We start from the raw sequence: 19,621 nt of genomic DNA on the forward strand, positions 1-19,621 counted from the left end.
AAGATAGATACGATACGCAACATCCGCGATCGCGATGCGTGGATCGCAATCGAGTGGCTCTAGATCAAATAAAATCGTCATCGGAATATTTCATAGCAATATATTGAATCCGGCCCGGACTCGATCGTTTAATCAAAGACTAAAAAACTATTGCAACCAACGTGTCAACTTTAGGGGGTTTTCTCAAATTTCTTCTCTCGCTGGATATCAGGAAGTCAATATGTGTTCTGCTTAAGACCTTATCCGGTTCAGCTGAATAAATAAAACAGATATATAGCAGACATGGACCAGACAGTATTTGTTAAACGCTTCCTCGAGCGCTATTTGAGCGTATAATTTTCTCCGCACAGTACTAGGACGGTATGAATGTCTTCCACCAAGACTGTTTTTAGACACAAAGTGCGCTTAAACGGTCGAGAGACAGGTTCCATAGTGAAAAGCGCAGCGCGCTATCCGGACCTATATGCCGCCTATGCTGCCGAGGCCGCGAACGCGGAGCGATAGCACCTTAGCTATTGGTAGCGCCGCCCCGCGGTGGTAGCGGGAAGGCATCACCGCGGCGGACACGCCAGCGCGCGCCCTCGGCACACTAGCCAGTATATTCTAGGCACTATAGACGAGGTCTTCAGCACTGGAGTTCGATGGATCAGCGTGTGGTAACACATCGGGCAAAGTCGAGAACCACACTTCAGTGCGAGCACAATCGATAATAGCAGCGTGACGCGACAAGAAATCCCAGCCTAAAATTACAGCGTGTGAGCAGCTTTGTAGCACGACGAACTCAGTTGTGTAGAGGCAATTCCGGATTACTACTCGAGCTGTGCACGATGCTAAAGGCTTGATATGTTGAGCGCTAGCCGTTCGCAACGAAAGTCCCGCAATTGGCGTCTTCACTTTCTTCAAAGAGCTACATAGTTTTGCATCCATTACCGAAATCGCAGGACCAGTGTCAATTAGAGCCATGACAGCAACACCCTCGACGAAAACTTCAGTAAAATTGGCTGGCGACAGGTGAAGACTTGGGAAGTTCGACGGGGTCGCAATTCTCGCCTCAGGAACTGCGGCCTCTAGTTTTCCTCACGTCAAGCGTTCTGTCGACGTCGCATCGGAGAGGTAGAGCGGCGTCGTGGCGACGGTCAACGGCGGTCGGACATGGCTGAGTGGTCCGGGGAGAAATGAAGGCTGGCTGGAGGTTCAGGGGGCGTGCAATACCGAGGCGCCGAAGACCAGTACCCAGAACCATGAGTAGGTGGTGCTGCCACTGGAAGACCGTTTCGGCAATAACGGGAAATATGTACAGCCAGCCCACAAGTGCAACAAATGGGCCGCTTATCTGTCGTGCGTAGGGTTATGTGATCTTGGAGCCGGTCGAATAAACTGCGCAGGTTCTTGAGCAAGACCAGAAGGCAGCTGGACGTAGGCAGGTTGTGGTGGCGGAGCGTATGTAGGTGATGGTCGGACAGCAACAGCCGCATATGTCAACGGGGCTGCGACAGGAATTGATTGAGGAGCTGGAGAAAGAGATTCAGCTACCTGTTCTTGAATAATTTGGCGCAAACTGGGACTAGATGTGATGAAGGCTCTTAATGCAGGACATAAGGGAGAGCTGTCGAGCAACTTCTTCCCGAATGAAGCCCTTGATTTGTGGCAGGAGCGCAGAATGTTCACCTGCATCTGTCAGGCCAGCAAGCAACTCAATGTGCGTGGTATTCGCGCGAGTTATGGCCCTTTGTTTGCGCAGTTCATTAAAACTTTGACACAGCGTGACAACTTCCGCGACGGTGCGGATATCTCGAGCTGCCAGCATCTGAAAGGTGTCGTCATCGATGCCTTGCAGAATGTGCTTTATCTTGTCGGCCTCTGACATCTGCGTGTTCACGCGCTTGCAGAAGTCGACGATGTCCTCGATGTAACTCGTAACATTCTGGCCAACCTGCTGAGACCGCGCATGTAAGCGCTGTTCAGCGCGGAGTTTCCTCACAGCAGGACGACCGAAAACTTCAGAGAAGCTGGCTTTGAACACGGACCATAATGAAATGTCGACTCCATGGTTCCGAAGCCATAGGTTTGCTACGCCAGTTAGATAGAAAGTAACATTGCTGAGCTCCGTTTCCGCGTCCCATTTGTCATAAGCGCTCACCCGCTCATATGATGCCGCTAAAGATGGGAGGGGGGGGGGGGGGGGTCTCGTTGGCGGAGGGAGCCGAGGCAGATGATTGGCGAGCCAACTTGTACGGCTTGGTGGTTGCTGTCTTCAGGCATCGCAGGAGGTGGTATTGTGCGGCTGCGGAGTTCCAGGCCGAGAAGATAGATCTTAACCGTCAGCTTCACCAAATGTAAGATGGTGGTTTATTGAAGTACTCAGCCTGGGCAGATCAGCGACAGCGAGCCGTCAGGTCCAACACGCGCAGCGATCACGATGCAACTGACTGGAACATTCCCCGTGCAATTCTTCCTCTTCACACTTTGTTCATTTCTTTTCTAGACCAAGGAGGATGAAAGTGAAAACTTGGTGAAATGGTGACTGCGCGCTCAAGTTCAAGCTTCCTGAATACACTTCCACATATTGAACGCGATTTCGGCTTTCTCACATTTCAGTCATGAGTGCAAAGCATTCGGCAGATGCAAGTGCAAGCTCATATGCTTAGAACTAATTGCTGACCTAGAATTGTGTCTGCTAAAGTGCAGTCAGAGTAATCAATACTTTAAGAACATTTGTCTTTCGAATTAAAATTCGTTGCCATCCCGTGTAGCTATAAGGACGGAGTTAGTAGGTATGCTGATTCGTATGACGAAAATCTTGCTGGCACTCTATCACGTGTAACCGTCTATAATTCAAACTTCCATGAATTCGCCTTGCGTCGAAGAGACGGTTACTCAACTTTGAATTTCATTTGGCCGATTCCGCCATGCTGTCCGCAGGCTCACCTTAAAGGGCACCTGCAAAGCGTCTTCCCTGGTGCCAGAAAGAGCCGAAAACAGGACAAGCTATGGTTCTAGGCATCGAGTACGCTGTATTTGGCATTCTGATGGCTCTCAATTTGGGACTGGGCCTCTACTTTGCACTGCCTAAAATGAAGCGCTCTGCAAACACCACGGCAGAACTGTTCCTAGGGAGCCGGGCTCTGCGCGCGTTGCCTTTGGCCGCGTCCGTGGTGGCCAGCCTGATCTCGTCAACCGGACTGATAGGCTTGACGGGACACTTCTACGCGTACGGATTCCACTTCATGTGGACATCCGTCACTACGGCGGTCGCTGCACCAATAGCGACCTGGCTGTTCCTCCCTGTTCTGTACAAACTTCGTGTGACCTCCGTGTTCGAGGTAAGCCTCTCCGTTTCTGTGGCATGAAAGACAGTTGAATTAAAGATGATGGTCAAGATCAAAGAATTCATGTTTGGAGCAGCCAAATTTGGGAACAAAAGTGCGGGGAAAGGTATTAAGAAAAGGAGGATATAATATAACCCTCCTCCCACCACCCTCCTTTTGCATGTATGCAGAGTCTAATGCTGCCACTTTGAGAGCAAGCGCCACTGCAGGTTTGGCAGCAGGCGCTCTTGAGATTCGATTCAGCGTTTAAAACAGGGTCTGTCCTGGAAGTAATGAGACAAGTCGTGGCATTGTGCGCATACTAGCGCATACTAGCACAGTTGGGAAACCGGATTCGAGGGTCCGTGGGGATCCTTTTAGCTTCAAAATGTGACCAGTTCAGTTAACTTTGAGCAAGCAAAAGGAGTGGGCGGGCTTCAGTGTGTACCGCTGTTTCGAAGCTGTGTTTAGAAAACTGGACAGAAAACGTCGGAAGAGCAATACGCGGTGAAGTTCTGCAATAAACTGGGCAAATCACCTACCGAGGCCCTCGTCATGATAGAGGCAATGATGCGATCTAGTGACTGCGACGTTTCAAACGGTACAAAGCATTTAGAGGCGGCCGTGAAGACGGCTATGGACGCTGCTAATGATTGTGCGCATGTTTTACAGAAACCTATTCGATATTTAAATGTACTTATGATTGAAGAAGTGCTAGAGATTCTACAATCAGGACAACACTTAAAGACTGATGAGTGTTTGTTATAAAATGTATACAATCATTATCGTCGTCCATAGATGTCGTAGACGGATTCCCGGACCGTTGCCGAACTTGACGTCTTCACGGACTCCTGTGAATGTTTTGTGCCATTTGAACCTTCGCAGTCAGCCCATCGATCATTGCCTTGATCATTACGAGTGTCTCGGTAGATGAAATTCTCAGTTTATTGCAAAACTTCACCACGTACGGCTGTTCCGAAGTTCGCTCCAGTTTCCTGAACGCAGCTAAGAAACAGAGGTACATGCTCAAGCCCGTCTACTCGCCTCGCCCGTTCGAAGCCGACCGAACTCGTGACTTTGTAGATTTAAGGGATCTCCCACCAATTCTCGAAATCGGTTTCCGAATTGCGCACATATGGGCGCGACGACTTGTGTCATTACTTTCTGGACAAACCTTGCATTTACGAAACTGTGCATATACTGTCTAATAAAAGAGAAGTGGCACCGCAGAAAGTTAGTTGTGCTCATTTGAGCCGCGCCTTATAGAATGCATGCGCGAAAGGATTCTGATGCTACCGACAAAGTAGCTTCGGTGGTGTGTATGCTAATGAGGGCAAAGCACTCAAAATAACAGATTACATGAATTCCTCAGCATGAATGGCACCCGACTTCTTTCTCCATAACCCACCAAATAGCTGTTTTACTGTTAATAGTAACGATTTCATTTCAACACATTGTATCCATGTTGTTGTGGAAGTGTCAACATCAACATTTTGGCACCTTTTGAATGAGTTTACACGTTTCGCACCCTTTTCTAAACGCTATTCCTCCGCTGAACATCGAAAGTAAAGCGTTTCAACAAACCGCAAGATGTCGTAAAGGGAATTATCTCGACAATGTGGCATCAATGACCACGATTTCGGGTCTTGTTTTTACTGTTTGACGCTTCCTGCATGCACACCTGGCACGGACCGTCTGCATTTTGCCTTTTCTGACGAAATTAATGTTTTGAAACTTAATCCCTGCATAAGTGTCTTGATTGCAATTTTTTCACGTCCTTTTGTGTATCTAAACTGTAAAAAATAAAATTTAATTGTTTTGTAATATCTCGGAAATTTCTGAAATTCTCAATATAGTTTTCTTCAAAACGAAAATAAAATCTAACAGGCAGTATGATGAGGCAATCACGCCAGCACATATAGCATTGTCTCTTTTGTTTAATTTGTGCAAATTTAAATTAAAAAATGAATAAAAATCATGGTGATGTGGTATGTGCCCTGGAAATCTGCGGCATAGTGGACGTCATGTCCATAGTTTCCGGTAAAGAAATGATGATTATTTCTTTTTATCACTAACCAGCCGAAACTTTTCCTCTTGATTTTAGAGCGCACATCTATATGATTGAATGCGAGGCTTTAAATTTATAAGTGAGCACGTTTTCAAGTTCTGCGAGCCAGTTTTACGGCTCAACACATCGAGCCCGGAAGTATGCCCACCAAACCAAGCCCTGATCTCAACCAATGCAAAAGGAACGGTGGAACTCCATTTGTTCCTCTTCATTGCACGGCCACGCGTTTGTATAGGCCGAAGCACAAAAGGTGGTTTGTTTTAGTTTTTTTTTTTTTTTTTGTCATCCGCGTGTCCGGACCGGAGCTTTTCTTCTGTGTAAAGTAGTGAATGTAGTGATATGATGAAGGAGGCTCGGCCTTCCTCATCGGAGCCTCGCTCGCGGAAACTGCGCAACTTGGTATTGCTCCCGTCTGTTCTCGCGCAACCCTAAATCAACAACATTTCAACGTCGGAACATACCTCCAATACGGCGTCGAAGCAGGGCTGCCGAATGTAATGAAGCGACTATTTATTGTCTGAGCGGCTACGCCGTTTCAAGAGCATGTGTATGTCGGGAGTGCTGTACACTAGCTTCTCTTGTAATCTATCAAACTTTCATCATTCAAACGTCCTTCCCGGCACGGCCAAGACACCTTTATGCTGACATCTCTGGATATGAAGAAAGCAAAGGCGCCAGCTAGACGCCCACATTACAATTATCTCCTTGTCGTAAAGCGGGGCTATATGAGCCCCGCTGCTTCTAGTGCGTTAGTTGCGATGCTGACTTATTTTTGAGTGCAAAACCTTACTTTCTATATATCGATACTTACTAGTCGGAAAAAACAACAGAAAATTTTCTGATGTTACGACAGAATTTCTGTGCGGTTTTTGACGGGAAACCTGTTGTGACAACAGAAAATTCTGTAGTAACATCAGAAATGTCTGTAGTTACAACAGAAAAGTACTACAGAACTACAGACAACAGAAATATACTACAGGAAAACTACAGAACTACAGAAAAGTACTACAGAACTACAGAAAAATCTGATGGATACAACAGAACTACAGGATATTTTGTCGTATTTTTGACACAGTTCTGTAGTTTTTTTCGACTGGGGTCCGTTTAGGGAATTATTAATCGAGCTCACCTAAGGTTCTGAATTCCTCTGATCCCATATTGTAATAAACATTTATTTAAAAAAAGTGACTGTTTTTCTTATAATTTAAAAATCGTATTTTAACTGCTTGATAGCACGGACCTATTATCCGCCTTTCTCTACAATCTGCCTGCAAAGAGTTTATTGTCACATTTTCCCGGCTATCATGCAGATATACTTGTATATATTGAAGAAAGATAACATATATTTCGAGAAAAACCATTTATATCCCCAGCAAGGCATGTGAAAAAAAAAACGCTTTGTAGTCCCTGCGTTAGTAACTACAAGTATTTGCCATTAATCATCATCATCATCATTATAATCATCAGCCCGACTATGCCCACTGCAGGGCGAAGGCCTCTCCCATATTTCTCCAGTTAGCCCTGTTCTGTGCTAGCAGCGAACCCCTGCGAACTTCTTAACCTCATCCGCCCACCTAGCTTTCTGCCTCCCCCTGCTACGCTTTCCTTCCCTTAGAATCCAGTTTGTTACCCTAAGCGACCATCGGTTATCCTCTCATCGCACTACATGTCCTGCTCATGCCCATTTCTTCTTAATTTCCACTAGAATGTCAGTAACTTGAGTTATTTCTCTGACCCACTCTGCACGCTTCCTATCTCTTAAAGTTACCCCTACCATTTTTCGTTCCATAGCCCTCTGGGTTATTTGCCTTGTCGTGGCGGAGGGGCTTGCGAAACTCGATGAAGTCGTGAGCTCTGCTGTGTAGGGCCACCCAAGATAGAAAGGTCACGGCAGAGAATTCTGACAAAATGTGATTCACTGGAGAAGGTAATGGCAACCCACTCCAGTATTTCCTGCCAAGAAAACCCTATGGCCAGTCACAAAACCATTAATGATATGGCGCCGGAAGATGAGCTCCCCAGGTTGGAAGGCGTCCCACATGTCACTGGGGATGAACAAAGGGCGATTCCTAGTAGCTCCAGGACGAATGAAGCGGCTGGGCTAAAGCCAAAAGGACGCTCAGTTGTGGATGTGTCGGGAAGCGACCGGAAAGTCCGATGTTGCAAGGAGATATATCACATAGCAACATGGAATGTAAGATCTATGACGCAAGGTAAACTGGATGTCGTCAAGCGAGAAATGGACAGATTGAACATTGATATGTTGGGTACCAGCGAGCTCAAGTGGACCGGAATGGGAGAATTTAACTCCGGCGACCTTTTATTGTGGGCACGAATCCAAGAGAAGGAGTGAGGTCGCTCTCATAGTAAACAGAAGAATGGGCAAAGCAGTGCTAGGGTACAACACCAAAAACGACCGAATGATTTCACTTCGGATCCAAGGTCACCCTTTCAACATAACAGTTATCCAAGTCTATGCACCGACCACTACTGCTGAAGAAGCTGACGTTGACGGATTTTATGCGGACCTGCAATGCCTTTTAGACCGCACCCCATCATCAGACGTCGTTTTTCTCATAGGAGACTGGAATGCTAAGGTCGGGAGTGAAGAAATATCCGGAATTATAGGCAAGTTCGGTCTTGGCGAGCCAAATGAAGCTGGGCAGAGGCTAGTAGAGGTTTGTCAAGAAAACAACCTGACCATAGCGAATACTCATTTTCAACAGCACAAGAGGCGCCTGTACACATGGACTTCACCGGATGGTCTGTACAGGAATCAGATCGATTATATTCTTTGTTGGCAGAGATAAAGAAGCGCTATACGAGCAGTAAAAACAAGGCCTGGGGCCGATTGTGACACCGATCATCAGCTTTTTGTTGCCAAAATTAAGCTTCGATTGAGGAAAACGCAGAAAACTAGAAGGCCTTTCATGTATGATCTGGATCAAATTCCATTAGAATATGCTGTGGAAGTGAGGAATCGATTTCAAGAATTAGATCTAGAAGGCAGAGAGCCCGAAGAGATGTGGACTGATGTTCGTGATATAATACAAGAAGTTGCTACTAAGGTAGTTCCAAAGCAAAAGAAATGCAAGAAAGCAAACTGGTTATCTGAAGAGGCTTTGCAAATAGTTGAGGAAAGGTGGATGGCAGAAGTTATGGGGAAAAGAAAAAGATACAAGGTACTCAATGCGGATTTTCAAAAAATAGCAAGGAGAAATAGGAATGCCTTCCTGAACATACAGTGCCAAGCCGTTGAGGACAACAGCCAATTAAATAACACAAGAGCTCTGTATAAGACAATCAAAGATATCAAAGGAAGCTTCTGTGCTAAACTGGGCATGATAAAGGAAAAACGAGGCAAGGATCTCACTGAAGCCTCAGATATAAAGAAGAGGTGGCAGGAATACACAGAAGAACTGTACAAGAAGGACCCGAATGTACAAACCCAACATAAGACGGTTGTGATTACTGATTTCAAGCCGGGCATCCTGAAGAGTGAAGTTGAATGGGCCTTAGCCAGCCTTGCTAAGAACAAAGCAAGCGGAATTGATGGCATTCCTGCTGAGTCGCTTTAAACCCTCAACCATGACGCTGTTAACATTCTGCATACATTATGTCAGAAGATTTGGTCACACCTGCAGTGTCCACAGGATTGGAGGAGGTCAGTTTACATCCCCATTCCAAAGAAAGGCAGTGCCAAAGATTGTTCCATCTACCACACGATCACGCTTATTTCGCATGCTAGCAAGGTGATGTTGAAAATCCTCCAAGGTAGGCTGCAGCCGTATGTGCATCGGGAGCTTCCGGACGTGCAAGCTGGGTTTCGCAAGGGCAGAGGAACTAGAGACCAAATTGCCAACCTTCGCTGGATCACGGAAAAAGCAAGAGAGTTCCAGAAACCCATCCACTTCTGCTTTATTGATTATGCGAAAGCGTTTGACTGCGTAGATCACAGCAGATTGTGGCAAGCTCTCCAAGAGATGGGAGTTCCAATTCGCCTCATCTGTCTCCTCGGGAATCTGTATGAAGGACAAGAGGCCACAGTCAGAACTGGGCATGGACTTACTGATTGGTTTCCGATGGAGAAAGGAGTGAGGCAAGGCTGCATACTGTCGCCCTGCCTATTTAACCTATTTGCAGAGTGCATCATGAGGAAGGCCGGTCTGGACGAGTTTTCAGCTGGAGTGAAGATTGCTGGAAAACGTATCAACAACATGAGATATGCGGATGATACCACTTTAATGGCAGAGAGTGAAGTAGAACTCAAGAGACTTCTGATGCGCGTGCAAGAAGAGAGTGAGAAGTTTGGGCTTAAACTGAACATTAAAAAGACAAAGATGATGGCGTCTTGCCCTATCAAGTTCTGGAGCATCAATGGACAAGAAGTGGAAGCTGTGACAGATTTTCTCTTCTTGGGCTCCAAGAGAACCTCGGAAGGAGACTGCAGCCAGGAAATTAGGAGACGCCTGCTTCTGGAAAAGAGAGCAATGGTTAGCTTTGACCGCCTAGTAAAGAGCAGAGACGTTAGTCTGCCAACCAAGATCCGTATAACTCGTGCTGTGGGCTTTCCATTTGTGATGTATGGATGCGAGAGTTGGACTGTGAAAAAGGCTGACCACCGAAGAATTGCCGCGTTTGAATTGTGGTGCTTGCGAAGAAGACTCTTGAGAGTTCCTTGGACTGCCAGGAGATCAAATCAGTCGACATGGTCGACCACAAACCCTGACTGCTCATTGGAGGTTCAAATTCTAAAGTTAAAGCTCAGCTACTTTGGTCATCTGATGAGAAGAGAGGAGTCGCTGGAGAAGGAGCAGGCAGCGAGCGCGATGGTTAGATGGCATCCTCAAGGCACTGCAGATGAAGTTATGTGATGTTAGGAAGATAGTGAGAGACCGGAAAGCGTAGCGTGACATGGTCCATAGGGTCACGAAGGGTCGGACACGACTGAACGACTGAACTGAGCCCTCTGGGTTGGCTTCAACTTAAGTAGAACCCTCTTGGTTAGCCTCCACGTTCCAGCCCGATATGTGAGTGCAGGTAAAATGCAACTGTTGTATACTTTCCTCTTGAGCGATACCGGTAAGCTGCTAGTCATAATCTGCGAGTGTTTGCCAAATGCGCTCCATCCCAATCTTATTCTTCTTGTTATTTCCTTTTCATGGTCCGGATCTGCGGTTACTACCTGTGCTAAGTAGCCATATTCGCCTACTACTTCCAGTGCCTCGCTACCTAACGTAAACTGCTGTTCCTTCCCGAGGCTGTTGAACAATACCTTAGTCTTTTGCATATTGATTTTAAGCCTACCTTTCTATTTTTGCTGTCTAGGTCATCAATCAATGTTTGCAGTTCATCCCCCGAGTTACTTAGCAAGGCAATGTCATCAGCGAATCGCAGATTACTGAGGTATTCTCCATCTAACCTTATCCCTAACTGCTCCCATTCCAAGTCTCTGAATACTTCCTCTAAGCAAGTTGTGAATAGTACTGGGGAGATCATGTCTCCTTGCCTAACACCTTTCTTTATGGGAATTTTGTTACTTTCTTTATGCAGAACTATGGTTGCTGTGCAGTCCCTATATATATTGCTGCAATGCTATTGTACTGGCGCCGCCATGTGGCGAGCTCGGGAGACTGGCACGCGCTCGTCTTCTTCGCTCTCGGTGCTCGCCCGCCAGTCGGTTCATTGCCTGATTTTGCCGGTGCTTTTACTTAGTCCTAAGTAAACCTGCTGAACCAGTTTCACTGGCTTCTGTGACATTTTTGGTGGAGGTGCTGGGAGAATCCCATGTACGAAGAGCCTCTGACTGCCCCCTACGCCCATCTACACACCGTGGACACGACACCTGTGCATAAGGCGAGCCGTCGCTTGAGAGGCTTAGCACCCGAGTGTGCTCCTCTTATGGTATTGTGACTGGCCATAGGGTTTTCTTGGCAGGAAATACTGGAGTGGGTTGCCATTACCTTCTCCAGTGAATCACATTTTGTCAGAACTCTCTGCCGTGACCTGTCTATCTTGGGTGGCCCTACACAGCAGAGCTCACGACTTCATCGAGTTTCGCAAGCCCCTCCGCCACGACAAGGCAGTGATCCATTAAGGGGCGCACTGACTTCCAGTTGTGATGTATGGATGCGAAAGTTGGACTGTGAAAAAGGCTGACCGCCGAAGAATTGACGCGTTTGAATTGTGGTGCTGGCGAAGACTCTTGAGAGTTCCTTGGACTGCCAGAAGATCAAATCATTCAATATTGTCGACCATAAACCCTGACTGCTCATTGGAGGGTCAAATTCTAAAGTTAAAGCTCAGCTACTTTGGTCATCTGATGAGAAGAGAGGAGTCGCTGGAGAAAGATTTGATGTTGGGAAAGGTTGAGGGTCTCCGGAGAAGGGGTAGGCAGCGAACGCGATGTTTAGATCGCATCCTCGAGGCACTGCAGATGAAGTTATGTGATGTTAGGAGGATAGTGAGAGACCGGAAAGCGTGGCGTGACATGGTCAATAGGGTCACGAAGAGTCGGACACGACTGAAAGACTGAACTGAACTGTGGTCCTCTTGTTTCCCCACCGCGAACCACGATGACTACAGCGGCAATTCAGACCACCACTCAGCTTCCCGTGAGGGCCCAGCAGCTGATCTGTCATACTCCGCGTATGCCCACGCCGTTTCATGGCGACAAGTTCGAAGACGTTGAGGACTGGCTGACCAGCTACGACCGGGTCACTGTGTTTAATGCGTGGCACGAGGAGCGAAAATTGCAGAATGTTTATTTCGCATTACAAGACGCCGCCAAGATGTGGTTCGAAAACCATGAGGCTACCATTTCAACCTGGCAGGATTTCCGGCGGCAGCTGCTCGCAACATTCGGCAACGATACAAGAAAAGAGAGGGCCGAACTCGCTCTACAGTCCCGAGCACAGCGGCCTAATGAAAGCGTCGCCATGTTTGCGGAAGAAATGACTCGCCTTTTCAACCGGGCGGATCCGTCCATGTCGGAGGTAAAGAAGGTGCGCTACCTTATGCAAGGCGTCAAAGAGCAGTTGTTCGTTGGCCTTGTACGTGACCCTCCACGTACTGTTGCTGATTTTACGAAAGAAGCAACAAGCATCGAGCGTGCCTTGAATTAGCGATTTGCACATTTTGATCGCTCTGCGAACATCGCTGCCGTAGACTTCCGCTTGCCAATGGCCGGAAACGACAGGGAAGCCCTTCGCGAACTTATCCGAAGCATTGTGCGCGAAGAGCTGCAAAAGCTGCCCTCTCTCGAACAACATCCACGTGTTGGGGGCATCTCGGATATCGTGCGCGAAGAGCTCCGCCAAGCAGTGCCATTAGTACCGTCACCCCAGCCGCCTGCGCCATAGATCATGACGTACAGCGACGTGTTGCGTACCCCAGCACCTGAACCATTGGCACCCTGCAACCCTGCCCCTCCCGCTCGTCCTCCACACCAATATCCAGTTTCGACTGGAGTGCCTGAAGGTCGACCACCCGTTCGCAAAGCACACGCGTGGCGCACGCCGAACAATCTGCCTTTGTGCTTTCACTGCGGCGAAGCCGGTCACGTTCTGCGCCACTGCCCGTACCGTCGGATGCGCTTGCGCGGATTTTCCCCGGATGCCCCTCGGCCGCGCTATGGCGAACGACCTCGGGACATCGACCAATACCTCAGCGACCACGTCCCACCTGCGTCCCTCCAGCGACGCCAGTCCAGGTCACCACCGCCGAGACAGGTTTCAACCAGCCGCCGTTCTTTCCTTAGGCAGTCCCCAAGTCCGCACCGGGAAAACTGAAGACGGCGACCCTCGGGGGTAGGGCCGCCGTCGATGGACACTACGACCAACATCCTCCGCTCACCGATTCGATCACACAGACCGACCTCCGACCCGTCGCTCCGACCAACAGTCCGACCACTTTTCGACGATCACCGAAGCTTTCCTCCGACGCCTCCAATCGACGCACCATACGACCAACGAGTCCGACGACCTCCCGACGATCACAGAAGCTTACCTTCGACACCGTAATTCGACGCAACGAACGATCCGTCAGCCCGACGATCCCTGACACGCCGCACTTTGTCGACGGTGAGCTACATTCTGCCGAGATACCGATCGCCGTTGATAACCACAACACGACTGCCCTTGTAGATACCGGCGCTGATTTTAGCGTTATGAGTCATGGCCTAGCTACCACTCTGCGAAAAGTCCTGACTCCTTGGCACGGAGCCCCGATAAGGAGAGCCGGAGGGCATGTGGTAACGCCGCTCGGAGTGTGCACCGCTCGCGTCGAGATTCACCACGTAACTTGCTCGTGTGGCTTTGTTGTGCTAGCAGAGTGCTCCAAGGACCTGATTCTCAGCCTTGATTTTCTTAGAGAAAACGACGCAATCAGACCTCCGTGACTTCATGGTGACATTTTCTACTCATCGCACAATTTTCGACGAGTACAGACAGCACAGCGAAGACTACACAGACAGGCCAGTTTTCCGAGTGTGCGACGACCATGTCACTCTACGTCCACGCACCAGCTTGTTTGTTACAGTGCAGTGCGACAACCCCCCCGCCTTACAAGGCCTCGCGGAAATGAACGTGAATTTATTGTTGAGCCTACAAGTCTGTGTCGCTCGGGGAATCTTTGCCTTGAGAAATAAACGAACTGAACTACTTTTAACGAACTTTAGTGCCGAATACCGCCATTTACCGCAAGGTACAGCTATCGCTTATTTTGACGAAGTCAGTGCGCCATCCGCCAATTGCACCCTTTCGCTGGCCAACGAGAACCCTCCCGAGAGCACTGGACATACTGTTCAAACTGACGTGAACCCAGCTTTGTCTCTTACCCAGAAACGCCGTAGCACTTCCAGCACTTTCACGTACGGCTAGTCTACCCCCTGATTTCGCAATGCCTGCATCACCGCCGAAGTTTTAACTGAGTCAAATGCTTTTTCGTAATCAATGAATGCATGTATAAGGGCTGGTTTTACTCTGAGCATTTTTCTATCACCTGGTTGATGGTATGGATATGCTCGATAGTAGAGTACCGTTTCCGAAAACCTGCTTGATCCTTTGCTTGATTGCAGTCTAAGGTTGTCCTGATTCTATTAGCGATACCCTTAGTAAATAACTTATACGTAACAGACAGTAAGCTTACTGCCAGTAATAGTCAACGTTTTTTTTTTTGTTGTTGTTTTAGTACATTCGACTTCGATTTGATGCCACCATCTCCATCACGATATGTTTCATCTACATCTTACTAACGGTAAGAAAACCAAGTCTCACCACTTAGGCTATCAGTAATGCACTCTATGTTTGCGCGGCTTTGAAAATGAAGGCCCTAAACGTTTGCTCTCTTTAAAGAGCACTTATTTTCTTTTATAATGTAATGTATCCAACAGTTGATTCACTTGTGAACTGAGTTGTTTTCCCAATTTATTGCATAAAACTTAATGCGTTCTACAGCTGAAAATGTTCATGGCTCCTGCAAAAATATATTTGAATTCATCTTTACGAGTGTCATAAAAGTTGTATAGCAGGCACGCAAGCTAATATTTTCTAACATTTTCTACGAAATTATCCGCGCTGCAAAGACTGCGCGTGGCCCCGTTCATAACGGCCTGTGACCTGCGACTATCGGTTAGGTATAACACCTATATTATTGCGAAGCTAGTAAATTACTTCAGCTGTTGATTATGAGAAGCTTACCTGACGTTGCGCTGATGCACTATGGATCTGAAACTGCTCTACTCCTGGAGCCGTGTTTCTCTCTGATTCGAGCAGGAGTGCGATAGCTAGCGCAACAATTATATTCAGGCCTGCCGCGAAAAAACTTGCCTGCTGCATAGCAAAGTTGCAGGCAAGGCCTTTTACTTGGCTCTTGAACCTTTTTACGTGTTAAGAGCATGCGAAAATTCCGGGAGCGAAGTGAATCCAGCTGTTAGTATGCCTGGCGCTAACCGCAATTTTAAACTTACAGCAAACCATTGGAGCTCTCTCCATCCACGCAGCAAGCCTGACGGTTATGACGGGTACGTTAACATAAAATATAAAACCTCTTGCTCGTCCGCTCTAAAGCGCGGACGTTTCTTCGACTTGGTTAAAATCAGAGCAAGTTATAGGAATTTTGTTACTCTTTATATGCATAACTATGAGTGTTGTGAACACTCTATATTTATCATCCAGGACTTTCACGTACGGCTCGTCTACACCCTGACTTCACAACGCCTGAATGACCGCCGAGGTTTCTACCGAGTAAAATGCTATTTTCGTAATCAATGAATACTATGTATAAGGGCTGACTATATTCCGAGCATTTCTCTATCACCTGGTTGGTGGTAAGGATATGATCGATAGTAGAGTATCCTTTATCAATAGCCTGCTTGATATTTTGCTTGGTTGCAGCCTAAAGTTGCCTTGATTCTATTACCGAATACTTTAGTAAATACCTTATAGGTAACAGACAGAAAGCTGATTGGTCTGTAATTTTTCATGTTCTTAGCGTGCCCTTTCTTATGGATTAAGATAATGTTTTTGTTCTTCTATGGTTCCCGTATCCTCGATGACACCAGATATTGCGTATACAGGGTGGCCAGTTTTTCTAGCACGATATCCCGTCGTCCCTCAACAAATCTCTCGTTACCTGATCAGCTCCAGCTGCTTTCCCCCTTTTCCTATTTTCCAATGCTTTCTTAACTTCGTCGTTCGTCACAGCCGGAACGTCTGACTGCTACTTTGAGCCTCTTTGTTAGTATTTTAATTGACTCGGGGGTGTCCCCCTATTGAAAGAACCCCGTGAGTCGCAATAACCTCATACAAATTACTCATAGTAAACTCTTATAAATCTCATATAATCTCATACAAATGCCATTCATCTTTTGAGAACTATATGAGATTGCATGAGATTTGTATGAGCTTAGTACGAGTTTAGTATGAGAAATCTGTATGAGGTTATTGTGACTCATACGGTTTTTTCACTAGGGTCGTTCTTCATGTCATTAACACTCTTCAGTTTAGGAATGCTCCGAAATTTTGAAATTGTTTACAATATTGCAAGTAAATACAAATATATGTTGGAAACATATGAAAATGAGAATACTTTAAATGAGAGATAAAACCCTAATGGTCAGAGTTATAAAGCTGTTCGTTGGTTTGTTTGGTTTTTGTTGTTGTTTTTTTGCCCGGTTTCGCGCTGTGCTAAGCACTAACCGGCGGATTGTTTTAATGCAGTCTTCGGCGCCCCTCTTATGTGGTGCAACATCGCAATTGGGTTGTGCGGAACTGCGTATACCGCACTGGTGAGTACTGCCGAACAATGTAGTTAGGACTCTGCAGAACCTGGTTGCTCTTTTGGGGCAGTTAATGCGTGATATTCAGAAACGGTGCCATATACCAAAGAAGTCGTCTGGATCCTGTAGCAGACATATTCTATCATCATATGGCTGCAACCGCTGTTAAAATACAGTTTCACGTATAGGGACTTTGTATTATGCATAGACTGAGGGGGAATTAAAATAATCGGTAGTACCTCGGCGACAGCAAGCGAAAATCGTCATTGGGTTCACAATTATGATAATATCCTTCGTCTTGAAATATTATTAGCTCAGCGCATTCGTTAAAACGGATTACTCTACTGCATTTAAACGTAAACGCAAATTTGCATTCGAGCAATAGTTACGGCAAGCCTAACAAGACGAAGAGAAACATTGCCTAAAAATTTTGAAATTAAGACATGCTTAAAAGGCGGCTGATTGTGCTGAATATATATAGCACCACATTCACCAAGCGTTCAAAACAAACAAAAACGACTTCATTAAGCAACCTGGACCCAGTATCCAATGGCACATTTTGTACTCCTTTGTGAGAAATTCTTAAAAGAGAGTAAGGATCATTTAGTTGGCTGATTTTTTTTTTTATTCTCGTTGGACTCTTGTATACCGAAACAACTCTGAGACCCATTATTTCCCAATGTAATTTTATCCTGAAATCAAATGTCAATTAGAAGCTCGGGTTATTTTCGAACAGGTAAACTAGTGACCAATAAATTCCGTGTTCGTAACAATAAACGGTGAGTCCTATAATAATCATCATCAGCCGGACTATACCCACTGCACGGCGAAAGCCTCTCCAATATTCCTCCAATGAACCCGGTCTTGTGCTAGCTGCATCCACGTAACCCTTGAGAACTTCTAACCTTCTCCGCCTACCTAACTTTCTGCCGCCCCATGCTGGGGAGTCCTTTAGTGTTCAAAAGTTTTTGCAGTACTTCTACTATCAATACCAAGACGCAGATTTCAAAGCATTCACATATGAAAATGATCCCCGATTAACCACCAAAGTGTCAAAATGGCATATTGCGGGCAAACTTCAAACACAAAATTCTTGAAAGTTGAGCTCACTGTCAGATGTGCGGATTAAGATCATTAAAGGGCAACTCTGGGGGTTTTTGACATTCGAATATTCTAATAAAAATTTTACTGTAAATTCTCCTCTCCGTCCTGAGGCATTCTACAAAATTTGGGCGCCGTACGATTATCCGTTCTCGCGCAACACGACTTTAAATATGCTGATTTCATGGCTTAAGTTGAGACTATTTCTGCCGGCAACACTGAGTTTCTGACATCACAAACAGTATACCGGCGTTACTGTCCACTTCCCGCATGATTATGAAATTGTGAGGCTTATATTGAACTACCTCAGACATTTTATGCAATGCTTCATGATTCCCATACTTTATTTTCACCATCCAACGCATGTACGAGTGTTTCTCTAATACTGAGTGTGACGTCACCATTTCGTCACCTGGGACGTCGTTTCTGGCCGTGAAAGCAGTTTCGGTTTCGATTTGCTGTTTTTTCTTTTTAAAAATATTTCTAATTGGAATTTCGAAAAACGTTTTTTTTGTGTTCGAGTCAGGACGTGCCGAGGAATGTAATTCAACCAAAAACACAGAATGATGGAAAAACCACCGGAGTTGACCTTTAAGATAAAATAGCCAAAGTTACCTCACAAATCGAAACTACTGGCACGTTTGTGTCAAGCGCCAATCAGAGTGTGCTAGTGTTCAACAATATCCCTGCAATTGAGCATGTAAAACCAATTTGTTTCTGAAATCAAACAAGGGCGGACTTAGAGGCGTCGTCTGGACAGACTGTATGCAGCTTCTCTTCATTTTATTCGGGCCCACTACCATCGTCGCCAAAATTATCATCGACTGGAACAGCCCTGAAGCATCACCGCAGCCAATCTCAGACTTCGATCTGCGCCCGTACATTGCAAAGTAAGTTGTCCCTTCAGCTCATCAATTTTGTAATACCTGCACAGCACAGTGTACCCGGTTATATTAGGTTTGACAAACACGTAAGCTCTCAACTGAATATAGTATTTAGTAACTTATAGATTCATTGAATTAAGGAACAACATTTGCGTACGGGTGTGTGAAACGTTTTGAAGTTATATGAAATTTTTCACCGTACAAAAGTCCATAATACTTGATTTACTATTGCCCTCTCCAAAGAAAAGGTTAACCATTTAATTTTCAAAGAGTGTGCAGTGACTAAACAAAAAAGAGCTGATCCAGCCGGTAATAATTGTCTTTTGTAGTGCTGAGTTCGTTGGCAAATACTTTTTTTTTTAATGTAACATGGTGCACTTTACTACAAGTAAATTAAAGGGAACATGGACATCTAAATAATATAGCAATGCTCGTAGCTGAGTATACAAGAGAATGTCAGGTCTTATAAAAAAGCAAGGTAACAGTTGGTCAAGGTTATTGAAAATCTCATCTCTTCACCGTAGGCCGTATCAACTTGCACAAGTCGCTCGGGCGGATACAGGATATGAGACAGAGGCTATGAGCAGGCCACACAGCAATTTGGGCGACGGGAAGAAATCCCAAATCAACACTGGAAGGCTTTAGAAATCAGCTTTCGTTGTACGAAGGTAGTAAAACCAGAACTTCACCATTCCACACTCGAGAAATAGGCAACGGAGGCAAACAGAATGCTACACGGGCAGATAGTCAAGTTAGTAGACGCTGTTAGAACACTAGACATCGATACATTTAGAAGTAAATGGATGAAAACCGTGATTGCGAAAAGCAAGAAAGTCACGTAGCAAGACAGCAGACTGGCAAGCAGACATACCAACAACAATAACTGGAGAGAAAAGAAGGGGATGGCAATAGTCGTCAATCCTTTATCCCTCAAAGAATCGTGTCAGCGACTACAAGGCAAGCTATCATCCGAAGAGAAAAA

General features: G+C 46.1%; 1 protein-coding gene across 1 annotated transcript in view; it reads left to right on the forward strand.

Annotated features, from left to right (window-relative positions):
- Positions 1-2,990: 2,990 nt before the first annotated feature.
- Positions 2,991-19,621, forward strand: part of LOC146208024 (sodium-coupled monocarboxylate transporter 2-like) — a 48,060-nt gene continuing 31,429 nt past the window's right edge. Inside the window, exons 1-5 of the mRNA XM_084591715.1 lie at positions 2,991-3,323; positions 14,566-14,631; positions 15,346-15,397; positions 16,596-16,663; positions 18,488-18,645. Coding sequence (XP_084447841.1) covers positions 2,991-3,323; positions 14,566-14,631; positions 15,346-15,397; positions 16,596-16,663; positions 18,488-18,645 — 677 coding nt within the window. The remainder of the gene's footprint in view (positions 3,324-14,565; positions 14,632-15,345; positions 15,398-16,595; positions 16,664-18,487; positions 18,646-19,621) is intronic.

The sequence above is a fragment of the Amblyomma maculatum genome, chromosome 1 (assembly GCF_055883805.1).
Source record: "Amblyomma maculatum isolate TAMU_Amacu chromosome 1, ASM5588380v1, whole genome shotgun sequence".
Lineage (NCBI taxonomy): Eukaryota > Metazoa > Arthropoda > Arachnida > Ixodida > Ixodidae > Amblyomma > Amblyomma maculatum.